General features: G+C 41.0%; 1 protein-coding gene across 2 annotated transcripts; it reads left to right on the top strand.

Annotated features, from left to right (window-relative positions):
* Positions 1 to 442: 442 nt before the first annotated feature.
* On the top strand, positions 443 to 21061 carry TMEM273 (transmembrane protein 273). Of its 2 annotated transcripts, XM_040563260.1 has the most exons (8): positions 844 to 975; positions 1056 to 1221; positions 1485 to 1593; positions 6520 to 6570; positions 7393 to 7503; positions 8104 to 8128; positions 17971 to 17997; positions 18654 to 21061. In XM_040563260.1, the coding sequence occupies exons 3-8, from the start codon at positions 1539 to 1541 to the stop codon at positions 18697 to 18699; spliced, it is 315 nt and encodes a 104-aa protein (XP_040419194.1). In that variant the 5' UTR covers positions 844 to 975; positions 1056 to 1221; positions 1485 to 1538; the 3' UTR covers positions 18700 to 21061. The 2 variants fall into 2 exon arrangements, with proteins under 2 accessions (XP_040419195.1, XP_040419194.1); XM_040563261.1 differs by lacking the exon at positions 8104 to 8128 and having other exon boundaries at positions 443 to 1221.
* The last annotated feature ends 919 nt before the right edge of the window (positions 21062 to 21980 follow it).

Raw genomic sequence — 21980 nt, 5'->3', positions numbered from 1 at the left:
GTGGTGAGGACAGGGAAAAAAAAAAAAAAAAAAAAAAAAGAGTGTTAGCATTCAAGTTATTCCTTCCATCAGAGATTCTCAGCAACTTTGGAGCATGGGATCATTTGCAGATGAAACACATCACGTATAAAAACTTTGAGGGTTTCCAGCTAGGATCCTGATATCTTTTCCCTACATCTGGTGCAGAGAACTTTGTCTGGTTTTGGTGTTTTCAACTCTGATCCCAGGGAGAGCCAGGAACAGTGAAAGAGCGGCAGAGAATTACACACTTGTGCATACCCATACACTCACAATGGGTCAGAGCATTAACAAATACTTTCTGTTACAGCTACCACATTCAATCTGTTCTACCTATGCTTCACAAAGCAAAACAAGCCAGGAATTGAGGCCACCTCAGAGAGTTCATAGGTCATCTTTATTTACATTTTCAGTGCCTCAAGAGTCTTATTTGTTGTTTAACGCCATGTTGTGCACTTCCCTCCACGAACACCTGGAAGACATAAACACGATCCTTCACTCACATCTTGTCAGAGCAACTAAACATTTGTGAATGCATCTTGCTCATCTGCAGCCATTTTCCTGCCAAGGTGGTCATACACCTGCAGTCACCAGCATTCTCTATAGTCTACAGTGGTCCCATTAAAAACAGACTTCTGGAAGGAGGGAGGGCTTTATAGCTGTAAGCTACTCAGCAAGAAAGAGGTTTTGTCCAGCCTTGAGATGTGCAATTCTGCTGAGATATTCCCTCATCAAAAGAAGGAAAAGGAAGAAAAAATGGGAATTTTCTTGAAAAACAGAAAAATCTGTTTTTTGTTGTTGTTGTTGGTTGGTTGGTTTTACCGTGGTCTAATGAATAAACTGTACTCTTATCAGAGGCATCATCTGGATGTGACACTGCTCGGCAGGGAGATTGGACTAGATGACTTGCAGAGGCCCCTTCCTACCTCAACCAGTCTGTGATTCTGTGATCTGCCAGTAAGTTACTCTTTTTAGTTCCTACTGTGCCCAGACATTTTTCTAAGGCAGAACCTGGCAATGGTGGCTTTCTTTTCCAGGAACTGGCTTGCAATCTTTTTGCAGCTGTGGTGAATTTCTTCCACTCTGCTCCCCCCAAAAAAATGATTATGGGTGGAATTATTAAGAACATTCTCTCTCTAAAGAAGAAAAGCCACTTGCATCACTCCAGGCTGAGAAGACTTCAGCAGAGACCAACTCACTGTGGTAGGACCTTTTCAATTTGGTAAAAATGAATATTAGTATTTAAAGTTCCCTCAGAGAAAAAAAATAGCTGAACTAGGCTCTGACTGTTGGCTGTCCATCTTCTCCTCAAAATGTTTTCAAGCACGTAGTTTATTTATATGTTGAACTTAAACCCAAAAAAGGGAACTTCTGTTTGTAAGTGTAACTACTCAGGATGTGACTGTTGCTTCCCAATATAGCCACGTGACCTGGCTTAGCTTTTTTTTTTTTTTCTCTCACCGCAGAAGAGCAAAATTCAGAAAATTTGGGTGAAATCACTCTGTTGTCAAAACTTCACTATGATCTCACTAACAAGCTGGATATCAGTCCCAACAACATTTCTTCTTCTCTTACGTAAGTGATCGATCAAATTTATTTTATTTATTTTCCATCTTTTTAGAGAGCTGTTTTTTTTCTTTTTTCCTGACTTTGGTCTTTGTTGGGGTTATTTATTTCTCAGTCTGACTGCATGCACATGTATGTTGTTTTAAACTTTGTTTAGAACTCTCTTCCTCAGAGAAGAAAAGTTTGTTGAGGCTGTGGGGTATAGGTTGCTGGGTTTTCTAAACAAAATTTTCTACCTTGAGTGCTAAGGGATTGGCCACATGTCATCCAGAAGACACCCTGAAGTTAAGTACGTGCATCTTTGCATATTAGATGTCAAAGCTGCTGAACATCCTGTTTGGCACTATGTAGGAAACTACTTCACTGGAGTATAAGGAAGAAGTTGATCTGTGTGCATGTTACCTGCAAGCCGCTTTTGCTCTCTGCATCTCTCAGACTTTGATGCTCCTGACTCAGGATGCTTCTAACACTTCCTGTCAACCCAAAGCAGAGCTTTGTCACCCTCACAACTTGCCTTTTCCTTCATGGTTTCTCACCTCCAGTCTACACAGGGAAGAAATAGGTCACGCAGATAGGAAGTGTCAGCAGGATTTATAATATAACATTGGGACTAAGGTGGACTAATTCAGGATGGAGCTGGCAGCAGCTAAAACACAGAAATATACGTGGATGCTGTGATCTCTGAGAGGTTAGGTAAGGGGGCAGGCACCCTCTGGTGGCTAAAATCTCATTGTCACCAAACGGACGCTTCCTATATCACCCTACTTCAAGCAGAAATTCACCGAAAATCATCACTTTCCTTGGGGAATCCCACAAGACAGTTTGCCCCACCTGAGGCATACAGCTCAGCTCTTCCAGCTTGCACCCACTGCATATATGCTCCTGCCTCTGCTCCTGCATGCAGCGCTATCCGTAAGTCTAAAGCAGTGCTCTATCCTCTTGTTATATTTCTCAGAGTATATGTAGGAATTTGTTGCTCTCACTGTCCTTTTGTTGGCTCTTGAAGATCTCTGAACCTTCCTATAGATGCTTCCAGGAGCCCAGAGAAATGGAGATGGTCTGCCACGTAAGGCATGGATAACCAACTGTTCTTACATGTATAAAGAGAAAGTGCAACCATTGCTCCCTAGTTACTGACTAGTTATTGCTCAGCAAGCAAATGGCACAAGTTCCATTAATTCAATAGCATTTCCCTGGAGCAAAGAGGTGCAAAAGGTAACTTTGCAATAGATACAAGGAAAATACATTAACATGGCTCCAAGTGGCACACAGAAAGGTGCAGGCAATGCCACATCCATAGGCCCTAGATGGAGAGGAGCCTGGCAAGGGCTAGAGCTCACCAAATTCCTGTCTCCTTGTGGGAGTGACTCCTGTCCTCACCTATTACTACGGAAAAGGACTGAGGAATGACCCATTTACCTGCATGCCAGCAGTGCTTATCTTACAAAATTTAGATGTAACTGAGACTTTTGCTACACTAAATACCTACCTATATATATATATATAAACAGTGCATTCTGTACCACTTTTCTCCCTGTGTTGACCCACGGGCAAGGCACTGTCTGAGCACCCATGGATAGCAGACAGAACAGGACATCCCTTGGTGGGGCAGCTCCCAGCATGGGGTGCTGGCCTCAGGAGCTGTGTTCTGCTTCACCCAGTTCTGCCCATGGCAGGAGGGCTAATCCTGCCCAGGGTTCACAGAGATCATGCACCAGGGACTCCTGGTCCCATCAGAGCCTGTTGTGTTCATATGCTGTATGGGCTCATTGCCTGCCCGTCTGCTCTGCCTTGGTAGAGGTAAATCACATCTCCTGGTTTAACCACAACATGAATGATCAATGCAATGCAATCTGTCTGAATCACAGTGCAAATGCATGAGTCAGGCACGCAGAAAGGCTGGGAAAACAGCATCAGTTACGTCAAGACCCTTCGAAAGCGATCACAAATCACTCCGGTATAGATATCAAATTCATCTGCAAGGCTCTATGACCCAGAAGCAAATCCTGTCCAAGTTCAGAGGGTTTATTCAAGAGTGGGAGTTAGTCTGAGCCCAGTTTGCAGAGATACGGGCCAGAGAAAGCTAGAACTGGGACTAGGGAGCTGCAGAGCATTAGGAATCATTTCTATCATCCTGTCCCGGGAGGATGGTGTACATCCCCAGGAGATCTGAACTGATGATGGGACCTAGATCAAACAGCAAAATGTGTTTGACTGTATTGATCCCTTTCTTTCCACCTAAGGAGAAAGGAAAACAAACAGAAGCTAGCTACCTAACATGCAGTCCTCAAAAGCAAGCGGTATTTAAGCAGCATCCAGTAAATGATATTAAACGTTAATTAAAACCATATTAAAACTATGAATTGAAAACATTCTCTCCAGTCCTGTGGGTTTTCAGAGATTTCCCTCCCTCCCTTTTTAAAAAGAAACTAATAATTAAATCTCAATATATTAAAGTGACCTATATAAAATATTCCATGTAAAATATTATTTCTGCCATAAAACACACAATCTGTCACTGGTTTAATTCCATTAGAAAGCATACATTAAGGTCTATGTATTATGACCATTAGGTTAATAAAAGTAATACCATATCACTTTTATTATGTTTGAATTTAAAACATTCTTCATATGAGCACAAAGAATAATTAAGGGGATGGAAGAAAGTTTTTTTTTTTTTAATTTATAATGAAATAAATTCACAGGCAAGAGCAAAGAGACTGGTTTTTAATCTGGAAAATCAGAAGCATTGCTTTCTACACCTATGTACTCTTAGACTTTTGTGATTATTGTTTTTTTGTTTTTAAATTTCCTTTTTTTTTTTTTTTTTTACATTGATTTTGGTCATGTAGAGAAGTCAGCTTTTTTGATCATATCTGCAACTGGATTCCCTACCCCTCCCAACTCCCATCTCTGAGTGTCATGGGATTTTTGGAAAGAAAACATTTCTGCCTGTATAAAATAAGTTTCCTGATATTTCGATTATGAAGAAAAATTTGGGAAAAAAAAAAAGGACTTTCAGCTCAGAATTATAGCTCACTAAATACATATGGTTTAAAACTCAAGACTTTTTTAAGCTTGTCTCCAGGGTTTTGAAGCATGGTTCATAATTTATGAAAATTTGGGATTAGAAATGTGACTAAGGCCAGGAAATAAAAACAAATCTGTTCAGAGTCACCCAATGTATCAGATTTTTCTGACGTAATGGCAGAAGCCCCAGAGCCCAGACTCAGCTCAAGAGATTTTTCATCAATCTGAAAAGCAGACTCAACACTGATGTCTCTAATGGGACAGAAATGGCTGGTTTGGTGGCTTTGGAGAATGAGAGGATTATGCTTGAAATTTAAAAACAATCTCATTTTTAAGTATTCATTTTAGTGGGAAAGAAATGAAAGCACAGCCCCCAAAACCTCAAGAAGGCAGGATTATTTCTCCATGAGGAGAGGCAATCTGGGCTTTACTATGTGGGCATTTTAGTCGAAGGAAAGCTGGATGCATTTAAGACCTTGAAATCCCACTTGAGTTTCAGTCAGAAATCCCCATTAAAGTGGGGAATGCCTATGAAAAGACAACGTGGGGTGCAGAACAGCAGTCATCCTGCCAGGTCCCGTATGACCAACCAGAGGTACCGTCACCCAGGCAGCGGATTGCCAAGGAGGGCACCCTCAGGGATGCAGGTCCAGCACAGCCACAGAGGAGCAGATCATCCTGTGTCTGCCAGGGTAGGTTTAGTAATCTCACGTGCTGTAAACACTTAATGTAGGCCTTGAAGTTTTACAGGATAAGTACTCTGGTGCAGAGGTACTAATTCCATCTGCATCAGTCCACTGCCAACCACAACACAGGTTTGGTTCTGGAAATAATAATGTCTGTTGTCAGCCAAATAATGTCTGTTGTCAGCCCAGCAATAGCTGGAGAGGACTTTTGAGTTCCATCTGAAGAATTTGCCAGAGACAGAAATTTAATAGCACATTGTTTTAAAATGCAGGAGATATATCTGCCTTTAAGCCTTCTCATGCTCCAAGCAACTCATGCAGCTGTGCAACAGTTAGGTTATTTGGTGCTGCTTGAAAAGATTTTGGTGGGAACACCCTTGCATGCCCATCACTGGGAAACGTTCAGTTGTACATTTTCAGCAATTTCCTACAATGAGCAAGCAACATCAAATATGACTTTTTTTTTTGTTAAAAAAAAAAATCTACTTCTTGTTGTTGGAAAGTTTTGAGTCCATCTCCTTCAAAAACTACATGGGAAAGAATTGTTTTCTTCAAAGCCACTCTATCTTGAGGGACCCTGCACACTCCAAGCATCAGGCAGCCCAGCTCAGTGGCTTTATGGAAGAAAGCAGGGCCAGGAGTGGGGCCTTTTTAATGAACAGGCAGCTTGGCACAGGAATCTCTGGAAAGGTTGCTTCCAGCTTACAATGTTTTCTTGCCCACAAGAGGAAATGACTCTTCTCTAAATTTCTTTTTGAAGGCTGGGGCTACAGCACAGGTAGGACTGGGGTTTTCTGGAGAAGGATGTGTTGTGTCCTCTTTTGCTAGCATGTCTTACTAGTTTTACTGCATCTGTAGTCTTTTACGTGATTTATAGGAACTTCTGTTTCAACTCTTGCACACAGCTCATGGGCTTGCAGGGAGGAAACCTTAGAAAGGAAACAGTGCTACAACAAAAGTTTTTAAAACTATATTTTCCATTCTGTCTGAAAATTAGCACTCAGTGATTTGTTCCAAATTTCTAAGATTTCCTCATTAACTTTACTAATTAACTTTGCTAACACTTCGCTACTGCAGGAAGCCTCAGGTCCTTTCTTAACCTTTACCTGGATGTTCCTTTCCTTTGGGAATAGCCTGATACAACATTCTTAGCTTTAGACCAGGTGCACACAGCACATTCTTCCTAATGTCTTAACAGACAAAAATATTTCCTTTTCAGATTCTTGGAGAGCAAAGGTCTATGCTTCTGAAAACTCAGAGGATGAAATAGGTCAGTTTATGGGGAGATTTTCACTTTCAGGCAGAAAGTCATGGGGGAGGGTGGGAGGGTTTGGGAGTGAATACACATAGAAGAATTTAAAAACTTTTTATGTGTAAAAAATTATTATCTGGTTGTGTGCTTGTACTTTGCCTAGCACAGCAGAGTTCTGCCATGTGACTGGAGCCTTAAAATGAATTTTAACTAAATATAATGAGCATAGGGAGGACAGAGCCAGGAGTATCACAGATCCTGCAGTCTCCAGCCTGACAGATGAAGGTGGACCCTATGTACACATAGTGATGCAAAATAACAATATGCTTCATAGTTTACACTTAAAATTCTCCTGCTTCCTCCCCGCAAAGAGCTACAGGCAGAGTAGTCAGGCAGAGCAGGATGATGGGGTTGGGAGGAGGAGATGAAGCTGTGCACGTGCAGGTAGGGGCAGCAGGAATGGGAGATTGGTAGGATACAGAGCGGAGAGGGAGTGGGGGTAGTAGAATCCACTTTGGCAAAAAAGTTAGAGTCCTAGCTGTAAAACTCAGCTGAGACCTGCACACACAAAAGGCTAAACTTTTTCATTATCATATAACTGCATTGAGCCCCTTAGCCACAGTTTCAGATGGTTTCATGCTGCACAGGGGTAGTCTGGTGTGTGAATATCCTCACCTACCTGGTCTGGCTCAGCGTCATCAGCCACTTCTGAAGAATAGATGTGACTTTAAAAAAAGATGTATTTTAACTTTGGCAAATTTGTGTTACCACATCTGAAACAAACAGCTGTATTTATTACTTATCGGTGTATATTCACTGTCTTGTTTTCAATTTTTGCAGATTTCACATATCTTATTATAGGAGTTACTCTGGGAGCCTTTCTAGCAATTGGTTTTATAGCAGTCATAATTTGCATGATCAAAAAACAAATGCTTGACAATGTCTTTGGAGGTAAGAGAAAATACTCCCGATTTCTTATCCAGAGATTTAGATCTCCTTGCGTTTCATGCTATTTACAGTAAATGCTTGTCTCTTAAAGGATAGTTTTGCAAACAGACTCCCCAGGTACCCTGTGAGGATACAAATGATGGCGTAATGCTAGTTCCTGAAAGACAAACAGCTGATGCTTTCTTTATTGGCACTACATTCCCTAAGGGGAAATTGCTTCCTCCTAATTCTCATCAAGCATCTACCCCTGAAGTTGTTTCTCATTACACTCTGGATATGTACTACCAAAACAAATCAAACCAAACCAAACAAACAAACAAAAAAACACCACAAAATCTCAAAATAGCCAAAACATTAGCAAAAATAGTTTTGAGAAAGTTGTTGTGAGGTATTCCAGCTGGAAGAATTAAGAAGGGCTTTAGGAAGGTTGCATGGCACTACTAATATTAAAGAGTTTTGCCTCAGAAAGGATGGCTGGACCTTTACCTCCTCCAGCAGCTCTACTTATGTTCTGCTGGTTGCATTCTCACGGCATGTGAACAGGCCTATCATCACTCTTTTCCTGGTTTCTTAACTAACTGCATTTTCCTGTTTTCTCTTTAGAGTCAGATGGCAAAATGGATAGAAGGTAAGAATCATTGCTCCCAGGGTTTTCTGAGGGGCAGCATGATATGCAGACTGTAATGATAATTTTCTCTTTCTTTACATATTATACTTACCCACAACTGTGATTTGAATGATAATATAATGTACATTTAGGTCTCTAGAGGACCATGACACCCAGTACATCTAGTGGAGCTGCATGGAAAAGGAAATTCCACGTAACAGGGGTTTGACATTTAAGAACTAGGAAAGAAATCCCAGCAAACTGAGATTCATTTTCAAAAGAAAATACTTCAAAAGCTTTTGATTCTGCCCTTTTATTTTGCACTATATTTAACAGCAAGCTCAAAAACAAACAAACAACAAAAAAAAAACCTTAGACTTGGATGAAAGCCAAAGGTCTCATTTCAGAGGTGCTGAAGTTAGATTCTCTTTGACATTGGTAGAATTTTTCCATGTTTTCTCTGCAACAGAGCTTTTACTATACTGATATATTTTCACAAGCCCTTTAGATTTCCAGAAAAAAAAATAGAGACAAAAAAGAGGAGTCTGGGGAAAAAAAAGAAAAAAAAAAAAAAGGAGACAAGAGAAAAAAAAAAGCCAGAAAGATATAAACCAGAGCAAATGGCTTCATCAAAAGTTTCCCAGTCACTGTGACTGGACCTCAGTTCCGAGAACTCCCTTCACCCAAAGGCCTTTCAAATCAAGGTCATGAGGTGACCATTCCCACTGGAAAGGATGTATTTTTACCCTCCACTCTCTTTCTCACTACCCAGAACCAGTAAGCTTCTGGCCATTTTAGGTTTTGAGCACCTTATGGGCTCACAGGCTCAAGAGGTAGTGTCAGACTGCTTAGGGGATGACTGCTCCTCATCTGAGGTCGTTCAATAGGGTGGAGATGTAGAGTGGGGGTAGACAATGTTTTGTTTCTCCCTAAGACATTTTATGTGAGTAAAAAAAAAAGAGATTACATGAATTAATCAGCATTCTCATGAACTGAAGGCAACAGCTGTTCTCAGTGACCTAAGAAAAGCCTTTTGGCCTCTTTCAGAGAGGTGGATAGAAGTGCTAATAGGCACGTCCTCATCAGTCATTCCTCACAGAGGCAACACAACATATGCAAACACTCAGTTTAACATGAAGGCAAGGACACTCTTTGCAGAAGGTATTGTAATGTTTTGCCTAACAGAGAAAGGTCCCAGCACGGAGCATCTGTTGTTTGCCCAAGGAGACGCTTCCACAGCCTCACACAGCTAACCGTCACAAAACCCGTTTCCTTTCTCATCACACACTGTGTTCAGTCTCTTCTCTTACAAGACACTCCTTCTTGCTTTCTGTGTATCAGCCTAAAATAAATTAAGACTATCATACAGCCAAAAGACAGAGCATAGAGCACCCAGTGAGCTGTTTCTGGTGCGTTAGGGACAGTAAAGACACAGCAACGAATGGGGAGGGAGAAAGAGCTAAACCAAAACAGAAATCTCAGAGACCAGAGTCAGGAGAAGAGGAGGAAGGGGACAAAGACAAGGAGAGACACGGAAGGCAGTGGATTTACTGCCTGGATCAAATACAGATGGCACTATCTGTAAGGTTCCCAGTTGCATGTTAAAATTGGGGTCTTAAGGCTGGAAGCATGACACAGTACACACAGCACACTTTGTCTTAGAAATGCTGACACCAACTAGTGAGAAAAGCTGTAATTCCACAATATCTGGGGGCAAAACTAGGTATCCTAAAGAAGACCTTTTTTCTGTGTAGTGGAAAACAACTAGAAATCCACCATCTCTTCTTAGTCCATTGTACTTTTCAACGCTACTGTGGCACTGAGTAGTTTATTAACAAATCTTTGTTCTTGTTCAATTCAAGGCATCTATGTACTACCTCTTAGTGGATTTTTAAGGGATTCTATAATACAGATGCTAATCTGAGGAAACAAAATAGTCGTTTACTGGTCTCAAGGAAACCATTGGTTTGTAGTATAAAATAGTCAATACATAATGTGATCCTCAGTAACTAACAAATACATAATTAATTCTTGTTTACCTACTGTAAGGATGGAGTAGTATGACTGATACGACAATGCTGCAAATAATGCAAACACATAAATTAGGCTCTAAAGAATTTACTGAGAGATTATATATGAGAAAGTTATCAAAATTACATATGAAAATCAGATATCCTTGTAATAGCATAAATTTTTAGGAAGGAAGTTGATATGGTGGCTTGTTCTATAAACAAATATATGCTATTCCACATCTCAGATGATGCAAACCCAACCTATTTGTTCTTTGCACTATCATTTTTAAATCCAAGCAACCTACTCGCAGAAATCAAAGGGAAATACAGTATACAAGATCCAATGTCCTATTTCATCTTTCCTCCTAACCTTTAGAGGTTGGCCTTTCCATAGGACTCTCATCCATGTTGGCATCTCTTCTTTGTAGGACCAGACTTTAACCAGAGAACGGTGGGAAATGACATGTTTCAGTTTCCAACATTCATCATTTAAATGGTTGAGGTTGATTGTATATCTCTGGAATGAGATGTATGGGAGGTAGATGTTCTTAACAACAAAAACAAACAAGCAAGCAAAAGTAACCCTCCAACAAAAACATCACAATCCCTCCAACCTGAAAACATCGATGTCCTGAAAACAGCATTGAAATATTACCTGATAAGTACTCATCATGATTAAGTGCTACAGTGTCACAAATACTAAGGAGTTTCCTCAAGAATATCCAAGCTATATGTTCATTTTTATCTGATTTATTTTTCCCCATAGGTCAAAGGGATAGCTTCCCATTTATTCAGGTCAGTGGAGAGACGTGATAATTAGATCTAACCTAATTTTCACTACTTGCTTCACTACCCTGGAGATTCTAATTCATGGCATTTTTAGGACAGTGGCTCATCCCAGAAACCCTTTTGATAATGCAAAGTCCTCTATCAGAAATTACTTAGTCCTAGATTTATTCCAATCAATCATAAAACCATCCTGAATCCCTCAGCTATACAGGCAACCTGAATCCCTCAATGATAATCAGGATATCACCCCTTTAGGACTGGAAAGGAAAGCTGGCATACCATCCACAATCAATTTAATTTTCTACTTCACCACTGATGATTATTAGTGTTTGTTCAGGGAAAAACAAAACAAACTCCACCACCTTAATCCACCTGATAGAGCACTTGCTGAATTCATAATAAGCTAAATTTTGTTTTAAATTTCACACTATTATTCCCATAAGTGCCTCAAGTCATTCAATTTTTCCCTCTAACTGGGATATACTGAGTGGGAGTCTTACAGCCACATACCAGTTGAAAGCCTCCACGCGGAGAATCTCCATTTATGCTAAAGCCCCCATTAGCTGAAACCTAACCTAACCAACACATTGCAAGATCACGTTTTCCACTGAAATAAACATCCTTCTACGTCCCCCTTGATGCTTTCCCAAATCCTTAAAACAGAAGTGTTTCTAGACCCAAATCATACTGTCAGCTCACTGTGAAATAATTAACATTCACCAGTCTATCCAGGTATATAACATTGTGATTTAAACAATCAGTTCATAATGGGATGCCCTTAAACTCAATGGGATATTTACTAACACTTGAGAAGAGAGAGAGCCTTGAGGCAAGCTGCTGTCAGCTAACAAAATAGTAATTTAGATGTCAACTGACTATTATTTAATGTCCTTTTTTTTAAATTAATAGCTCATGTCAGTTTCAAATGCCATCTTGGTGTAAGCTTGGTAAATTATAATGCCTAAAATTTCATGCAAGTTTAATGTATTAATAAAAATGTCTGGGCACATTTAATGCTGGCAATATTTTGAGTTAACTACAGTGTATGGCAGCCAGATTTATTTTGACAGAAGGAGACAAAGAAAGAGGCATACGTAGACAAGGAGAAGGATGGAGAGACAGAGAATGTATACTAAAAATGAAAAGGCATGCATTTTAAGCTTGCTGTAGTAGCAAAAACGAATCTGTTGCCTCAATACGTCCTGGGGAACAACACATACCAAAACTCCTCATGCAGTTCTCTGGGTTCTGCAGGCCCCCATGGAAGTCACTCAGCATAAGATCAAGTTTTAAACGCAACTCCCAAGGCATACTGATATGTGAGAGGACAGAAGGAGCTTGGGAGCTACACAGGCCCAGTGCCAAGTATAGTGCTGATTTTCTTTTGCTATCTGAAGTGATATCTAGATGTTCTCTTGAGTTTTATCACTGAATTTCTTCCAAGTGACTGACTTTTCTTTCCTTTCCTGGACTTGTCTTGTGAAACAAAAGGTAATCTTGTGAGTCAGAGCATTCTTTAAACAAATGGCAGAGGGCTTGGAACTAAACTAGGTACATCTCCTAAGCTCTTTTTGAATGAAAACAACTCAGCTGAGTGTTATAGCCCTTGCATTATTCTCAGCTAGTGGAGCTCTCCCAGTGGGTTGTAGCAGGCCATGCCTACTGACAGGGAAAGCCCTCTTCTTTCCTTATCCTGACCATGGAATATCTGTGCACTCCAGGCATGAGAAATTCACCTTTCTGGTCACATCAGATTTTTGTAACCAAGAGTCATGCAGTGAGCAAGATCTGGACGGTAATATACTTAAAGACAATAATTAAAACTAGCTCCATGAAAGGAAATTCTCCTTTTTTCCCACATCTTCATGAAACAGGATGTTCCTTCACCAGTAGCAGATTTCATAATGGCACATGACAGTGTATTCCCCATGTGCATGAGGGTTAACCACAGTTCCCATGGAAATCCAGGATGCTGGTGTGCAGCCCACAACCACTCGCATCTCCGGCCCAAAGGTGTTTCTATAGAAGACAATGTACAGAACATCGTATTTAATTTTAGCCACCTCAGTTTCACTTCAGTGAGTGGAGACTACAGTGACGGGCCTGCCATCCTTCACTAGACATTCCTGTTTAACAAGAGAAAGACAACTGAAGAGTGCAACAAGTGTTTCATACTAACTGTGTGTAACTCTCCAGGCTGCCAGCAATCTGCAAAGGGCCTTCAGCAGAGGTAACTCTTGAAGCCCCTGTGAAATGATAACCTTTGAGGCTGATACAGAGTTCAAAGTCATGGCTCATTGCTTCCATTTAAACACCCTCTCTGAAACTAAGGAGAAACAGTCATCTCATCTTGAAAGCCTCTGGTCTCCACACTGTCTAACTCTAAAAATATTGCTATGGATTAACAGGAGGTGAAACCATCCACTTGGAAAATATAAATATCAGAGATGGATGGCATGAAAAAATCTAGGTTTGGACAATTAAGTGCAAGTGTGAATGTTGAGGTGCAGTTTCTTACAGAAAGTGTATAGGTTGCAGAACCATCACCACCTGAGTTTGAGTCAAGAAGCTTTTTCCTACCATTTTGTCATGTTTGCACCTATACCCAGCTGCACAGACAGGCAGAAACTGCACACATAACAGAGCTGATCTAACCATTTCAGAGCTTTCAAGCAGGCTGAGAGTCAGAACAAAAAGCCTCCTATTAGGAGCGGAGAGCAGTTCTTAGTTTCCTTTTGATCTAAATAGTCCAGATTGGCCTATAATGCTGTGAACTGCGGAATGCATCTTCTGCCAGACAGGAAGCCAATCAAGTAGACATGAGTCATACCACAGATACTATTAGCTGCAAATCAAAGATACGCTAATCACTGGAGTCTGAGCTCACAAACTTAACTGGAGACCTTGCTCTGATGTTAGGGTACAGAAAGCCTCTGTGAGAAAGCCACAAGGAGGAGACCTTTGGAAGATGGGGTCAAAGTTCACAAATCAAAATTGTTAGGTAAATACACATTTAAGAGAAGAGACCTTGCCCTTGTCCAAATGTGTCATTGAAAGAGCAGTGCTCAAGGAAAAAGGATTAAGACCTAGAACAGAGGCTACACAAGACACTGGGCGCTGAAATGCATCGCAGCAACTCAGATAGTGCATCAGCTATTCACACGTAACACTATACATTCACTCCACAGCCAGGGAGGGATACTGTCTCGGTCGTTCTACTATCCATTGAAATTGTATCTGCTTAAGATGCAAACACATACCACTGCTGTACTATAGGCAAGTTCACAGGAAAAAGTACATGAAATAGCAAGATGCTAAAAATACATCTGCAAAGCAACTCTCTTTTATATAGTTACTGATCAGAGTAACTACGATGTCTTCTCCAGAGAAGATTTTTATACAAAGAGAAGATGAAACAGGGATGGGTACTGGTTGTTTTAAGCCACACTACAGCAACTTTTATTACTTTTCAGTGAAGTAATTTTCTCCTGTGGAAATATGTCAGCTTGGAGGTAGATATTTTCTTTACACTGATCTGACATTTGGAGGACGTTTCCCAGTAGTGAGGTATTTCACTTTTCAGCCTAGTGATGCCTGGTACAAGGCTAGCTCATTCGCAACATTTCATTCAAGCTGTGGCCTTTCTGCTAAGGCTCACATTAAGAAGTTATTATAGGATTTGTTCAGACGTCTTTGTAGATGCTACCAATCAGTGCTGCAGTTCCTCTCTAGAGGAGCTGAGACCACTTCAAAGTAGCTTTCTCATGCATGTTTGTAAACATCTTGTAACAACAGTAGTGACACGTCAGAGGGAAAGGAATTAGCCATAACCTTCATCTACCCCTGTTTTCTCTGAATTGCCAGTAATCCAGGCAGGCCTAACTTCCCTAGAGTCCCTGAGGTACCTGCATCTGTTTTATTTTCCTAAAACAAGCCCCTCTTTTCCTCTGCCAGGAATATTCCTTTTAAACTCTGATACCCAGTGTCTTTTTCTGGAGAAAATCAGTCATTCAGTAGAATCTTTGACACCTCTGGGGTCACCAGTTTGAATGTTTTCTCTCATCCCTCAGCGATATATGCCCTAAACTGTTGTTTCCCTTACCACTCATTTTTTCCTCCAGAAGCCTTTCATTGTCCCAACTAATACATTCTCCAAAGAACCCAATCATCAGGTCAATATATAGTTTTCATAAATAATTAGAGGTTTACAAATAAGGAAAAACAAAGCCAGCAAAGACACAAAAAAGCAACCTCAGCAAAAATGGCTGTCTCAACTTTCTTGCAAACATACATTTTCAGAAACAAACTGTAAATACCTGTTCTGTGTTAAGGCAATGGTCACCAATAAACAGGACAATAAATTGGCTTTTCTACCTTGTTCTGTCACTGTCCTGTCTAGCAGGACTTGTTCTGAACAACCTTGGGCAGGTTACTTTGGCTCAGGTTGCCCTTTCCATAAAATGAAATTAATCTTTATTATTGCACACTTCAAAAGCAAGGACACTAAGCCTTACACTGTGCTGAGAACACTGGGCTTTAAAAAGCAACGCTAAGCCAATCTATAGGTACTCTTCAGGCCCTCAATTCCTTTTAACACCATTTTTGAATGGCAGGTCTACTTCATATATAGATGCATAGACAGAGAGGCAGTGTTATATATACACATACACATAGCCCAGACTGTTTGGGTGAGATTAATTCATTAAGCCCCTTTCCAGGATACTGCACTGATGCCAGCTATGAGCCTGATGGGTAGAGCCACACTTCTGGCTATTTTTTGCTCCTTCCTGGCCACTTTCCACATTCTCTGGGAGAGCATCTGCCCCAGGACGCTTGTGCTCTCATCAGATCTGGGGGCTGCATTTGCAGTTGACCTTTTCACAGCTGCCAAATGGGGAGGAATCCCTATTCCTTCCTCCTCCTCTGCACAACTGTTTGAGGCTAGTCTTGAATAGCTCTAAGTCATTTGATTGTAAGAGTTGGTCCCAAACCTGCTGAGTCAGGAGAATGCTTTCCTGGCAATTCAGACACCTGTCGGAGGCAATTCCTTCCACAGCCATCGTGGTCTCTGCTGTCAAACTCGCTGGTGCCACTGAATCCAGCAAGAACTGAGTAACAGCAAGAACTGAGTAACCCACTCCGAAATTTGATTTACTACACAGGCATTGCAATGCTTGTACTGACACAGGAGAGGTGGAAGAGCAGGGTGGGAGCTGGGAACAGCTACAGTTTAGGTGGCAATGCTGCTTTTCAAGTCTTTGTGAACTCATTACTTTAAGTGAGCTTCCACTGCTCCCTGGAGGAGAGGAAAGTATGAGCTGTTCCCAAAGGATGGTCCCATTCCTAGAGTCAGTCCTGCTCTGCTCCCCAGTCGCTCCCAGTACAGCTGCATGCTCTGGTGAGGCAGCCACATATTTCCTTTCAGGGAACAGGCCTGGCCAAAAACTTCATGGCATAACAAAAATCATTTTCAGAGAGATCTGGCTGTTCAAGGATATCCAGCACAAGGGAAGTGGTGGGATTTTATGGGCAAGGTGCTGGAGAAGGCTGGACCATCCTTCTGTGGTGCAGCTGGCATTGTCGATTGTGGGGAGGCAGCCTAAGAGCATCAGCAAGAAAGCCATTCTCTTTAAGTGACTTACCAATTATATTGGGCTATATGGAGAGGAGCATCAGCCTCTCAAGCAGTGTATTCTCTGCTCTTTTTGTACGTGGAGAATTAGTTACTCAGGGTGAGGCAGTCAGTCTCTTAGGAACGGTGCTGGAAGACAAGGCCTGTCCCAGCAGTTCCCTGCCGCTTTCTCTCTCAAACACAGGCAGGGGATGGGATCAGGTGAGCATCCCCAAACCTAATCAGTTGCTGATTCACTCCAGTTAGCTCAGATCACTCTGCGCTGGCCTCATTCTGCATTAATCTGTTATTGATCTGTTGTCAAAGTCAGAACAAGAGGGGAAAATTGTTAGGTTTTTGTTTGTTTGTTTAAATGACTACAGTTCCAGACAGGCAGAAATTTGTGTAACTTAGTTCACATGCTTAAACCTGGGAGTTTCTTTTTGTGTGTGTGAAGAAACGTTGACAAGTTCAAAAGTACGGTGCACATTGGGTCTTCTGATTGTGTTTTCAGTTCCCTCATCTCTCTGAGAAGAGCTGACACAAACTGTTAGGAGCAAGCTGAAAAATACTGCTGCTGGACCCAAAAGAGCAGCGTCATTACCTGTAATTACTTTGTCTGTGAAGTGCCAGCCTGGTGGAGGCAAAAGAGGGCTGAGACAGCCACCAGAAGCCTCCGGTATGGCCGGTGGGCACCTCTCCTTTTGCCCCAGCCAGACCCCTTCTGTGGACGCCCTGGAAGATCCCCCAGGGCTGTGCGAAGCAGGTAGCAAGAAGGGAGTTCAACCATAAAAGCACCACAGGACGGTGTGGACGCACCCTAGCCCCAAACTGGGGAAAGGAACAAGGGGAAAAAGAACAGAGCTGGAAAAACACAGATTTTCCTCTGATTCCAGCCTATATATGCCCACCATATGCTCTCCAGTGGACTTTATGCCCAGTTCAAGCTAGAAAGATACCAATCAGCCCTTAACTATTTCTTATGGCCATGAACTGTTAGTGCAGTGAATTTCATGTTCACAGAAAAATTCAGCACATCTTTCCAAAAGACACGTGCAAAAAAGTTTCTCTCAGAGAGGGAAGAAGACTGAGACAAATTGCAAGAAGCCAGTCCCTGGCTGACAAATCTCCTGTGAGGTCTTTCTTTAGCAAAGTCATCAGAAAATGCTTAAGTAGTATTGAAGGTGGGGGACCTGAATACCATTTCCCAGTTGAGTCATGAGATCCAAGAGTATAAATAGCTGAGGGCTGCAAGGCAAGATGACATCTTATTTCCAAGCACTGACGCTAGATGGAGTAAAGCTGAATAACAGATTAAGAGCAGTGAAGGAAAGAGAAAGGAGGAAAAGTTCCTGCATTTCACCAGCTCCTAATGTGTTGATGCTTTGCATGATTATTTTGATTAATGCACTGAAAGTCACCATTAATAACTCTTTCTTTATACTTTGCAGGTCAAATATGGGATCCAGTCAGAACAGGTACATTGCTGGGTACATGTAGGTCTGGGGAATCCCCATCCACCTTGTTCCTATCCCCATCCACCTTGTTCCACCCTGCACGGCCTATGGCAAGTCTTTTAGCTGCCTCATCCTCCTGCATCCCAGTTGTGACAGCATGACTGTGCTGCAAAGCAGCTGCCCTGCACGAGCAGCTCCTCCAAGCAGTAAGCTCTTAGAGCTGCAGCCATTATCAGGGTCCAGGAGCTGCTCCACGTGTGAGAAGGGAGTCCCAGGAAGAAGCCCAAATAACAATGACCCAGCTTGTAATGCAGTGAGAAATTCTCTTAGCAGAACGCTGCCCTACAGCACATTGCTGCCTGCTGGGGGAATCCCAACTGGCAGCAAAGGGGACATCTGGAAGTCACCACCACAGCCCGAATCATACATTCATCCTGTTAGCTCACTGAGGAAAAAATGGGTATCTCCAAAGAGACAAACATCTAGGAAAGATAAACTAAATGGGAGGAACTTCATGAATGTAACTACAGCCCCTCCAATAATAATTTTATAGGAACCCTGTAATTTTTATCTGTGTAGCACCCATCTCAGCTTTTACAACAATGCTATGGATCTATTTAGATAAAAGCAATGCCAGAAAATTATTGTTAACCTGTGATGTTTTCTTTTCTTTCCAGAGATGACATCAATGTACTAGGAAAACCAAGTACAAATAATCAATAATCCTTTTGCAATTGACAACTACATGGTCTGAGGCTTAATAGAAGTCTCTTGTGGATGAGCAGGAATCTCACCAATAACAATTCCTTTCTTTGCTCTTTAATTGAAAGACTGAATGATTGATTGATTGATTACAGGAAGAGCTTGTAATGCATGCTAACTTCCACCACCTGTACCAAAATGCCTGCAGTCCCTAACAGCATGCACACATGAAGGAAACGTTTGAGGAAAATAAAAAAGATGAACTCTGCTCATTAATAGATCTTGTTTAGTTGGTGATAAATGCATGATTTATTTCCAAAATCAATTAAATTAAATAAATTAAATTAAATACAGGGTATTCAAAAAGCTAGCAATACATTTCAGCAGCAGAATTCATAGTCACACTCATATTTCAGGTTAGGTAAATAATGGTTGAAGTAACTTAAAAATTATTCATTTGAGTTTGAAGCCAACAAGGCTTCTCAAGGTTTTCAGGAAAAGTATGTTTTGTATTAATGTGAAAACATTTGATTCACTAAAGGTAAATCTTGTTTAGCTTTAGGATCAATACCTTTTCTTTAGCTTTAGGTGGTAATGTTAATTTCAGCCATTTTAAATGAATTGTGGTCAGTTATGAACTAATGTTTTCCATGTTTTATTTTTAGAACACTGAAATAAAAACAGTCGTATACCCCAAACAAAAGTTTCTGGACACCTGAAATGAAATATTTTGTTTCAGCTTCCTACAAACAAGCTAATCTGCTGTTTCCAAAATCCACCCAACCCTATTTTTTCAGTGTAAAACAATGCACTAAGTTCAATCAGTCTGTGAATAATTTTAGTCTCCTATCCCTCCATTCTTGTTCTAGCCTTGTATATGCTGTTGAATTTGTAGTCATCAAAAATGTTTGCCTAATTCTAGGTATAAGCTTCTTACAGTGCAAGTGACAAGAAGAGCTTTGTCTCAGAACATTTTTAAAGAAATTAAATAATTATAATTGTTTAAACCCAAATTATTTTGTAAAAACATCCCAAATTTTGCAAAAGCTGTGAGCCTGTGGTCGCAGTTAAGAAAATAATGCTCTGGATTCTATTCTGCTTGTTTTAAAGCAAGAATATTGTCATCACAAGGTGCAAGAAAAGCAGGCAGATATTTGTATTTCAAACCGGGCTTTACTTTCAGCTTGTAAAGACAGGCAGCAAATGTCAGCTGTGGGGGCTCTGCAAACACTTGGCTGGCAGCGACTCTGTGCTGGGCATCCTCTCCTCTCGGGAAACCCAGCAGGAATCAAAGGCTTGGGAGACTCAGGTAGATGGCACATGTGACATTAAATAATGTGATGGGATTTCACTGGCATAGCTGTTACATCACAGCATTACAGGATGACTCCAAACAGGATGTTACTTGATTTTATTGCAGCTTACAAATAATTACTAACCAGACCACAAAATAAATAAAGTGGATATGGCAAAACTTTTATCCAAGGCCTAAGTCTGTAGACATATGGATTTGTTAAACTCTCATCTAACATCCATTCCTGAAGCCAGTCTCTGCTAGCTTTTAAGCCAGTTAAACTTTTAAGCCAGTTTCTGTTCTCAGTCATGCCAGTCTCTGATCAGAATAAATGAAATTCTTTCCAGTTTTTCAGTACTGTAATACAGCAGAAGCTATTCAACTTGAAAAAAAAAAAAAAGAAAGAAAAAGAAAAAAGAAAAAGTTTTAAAAAAAGCAAGAAATAGAAAAAGTAAAAAAAAAAATAAAAATAAAAGAAAAAGAAAAAGTGAAGAGAAAAAGAGAAAGAAAAAGAAAGGCAAATATTAGACTTGAATCCTGAGTCCAACCTGGAAAGTCTGTGTCTTATTAACAAATGTGACTTGAAAGATTCCTGGATACCAGTGTCCCCTTTCCATTAATCAACTTTCAGACTGAGAGCTGCTACAATTAGCCCCACATTTTGAAGTTAGAGCTGATGCCCTGAGTCAGAGGCTGAGTCACACTGTCAGAGCAGAAATAACAGAATTATATTTTTATGAAGAATAAGCTACTGTGCTAAATTCTAACTGTAACTGAAAGGATTTGAATATAATTTTGTTCTGACCTTAGCAAACCAGGTAATTTCCCAAATGTGCAAAGGAAACCTTGTTATTTATTTGGATTGTAATTTTTCTGCACATTTTGAACAACAAAATGTAAGGCTTATTTCAGAGAAAAGTGATATATTGGAATAATTTCCCTGGATTCCCTAGGTGTCTGTTACCCAGTTCTGTAACACTCCAGTTCATTAGCGGCATTTGCAAACAGATAAACTAAAGCAGTAATGTGATACTTGCAAGTAATTGTGTATATGTACATGTGTAAGTGAATAAACCATCTTGTAAGGTATCTGTTAATTGATTTGCTTCCTTTAGTACCATTTTAATTAAGACTTGGAACAGAAGAGAGCATGTGGTCAGGGAGGGAAGCTATTACCTTCCCTTATTTGTGCGAATAAATGTTTCTTTTGCATCATTTCAGTACACTACAGGAAATAAAGATGAAAATAAACAAAATAAAACAACAATAAAAAAGAGTAAGTTGCAAGCAGTAGGGGAGAAAGGCCTGGAGAATTATGATTACTGATCTTGATCAGGCAAAGGCCCTGGGCTGGAAATTAAGAGTTCCTAAAACCTTTTGGGGTGTGCTTGGCTCCCTGAGTAGAGGAAAAGGATGGGCGACACAGAGACAAAAAGCTGGAGCAAGGGGTCCCAGCGCTGCTGCCTTTAGCAGCTGTCCCTGCTGCAAGGTGCCGTGGTGTCCACAGCCACCAGTGCCCCATGACGCCTGACTGTCCCACCCCACAGCTCCAGCAGCCAGGCTGGCTCTGCACAGACAGATCATGCTGCCATGACCGTTTTGCCACCCCACTTTGCCACACCCCTGTTTGGAATTAATCAGTGAAGGAAAACTAGATAAAAGGAGAGCATTTTGGAGGCATCCAGTCAAAAGACAAAATACATTGTTAGCTCTGTTAATGCTTGATCAAGGGTACAGCCCAGGCACTGCATGACCAGCATCCATGGGATCTCTGCTCTCGCCTGTTTGTCTGTCCAGCACAGGCTCCTCCTGCCCCTGCTGAGCACCCTGAGCTCTCCCAGAGCTCAGTGGCATCTCCTGAATGGGTAACAGCAGGAAGGTCTTCAGGGGCAGGGTTTGGACACATGTCCCAGTTATGTCATGCTGGGCCTGTGGTCTCCTCATGGCAGATGCACAGCAGCATAATGATGCTTTTGAATTGAGTTATTCAGAAGAGGAGATGGTCATA

Source organism: Cygnus olor, chromosome 7 (assembly GCF_009769625.2).
Source record: "Cygnus olor isolate bCygOlo1 chromosome 7, bCygOlo1.pri.v2, whole genome shotgun sequence".
NCBI lineage: Eukaryota > Metazoa > Chordata > Aves > Anseriformes > Anatidae > Cygnus > Cygnus olor.
Note: the sequence above shows the minus strand (reverse complement) of the source record. Positions and strands in the feature narration are given on the sequence as shown.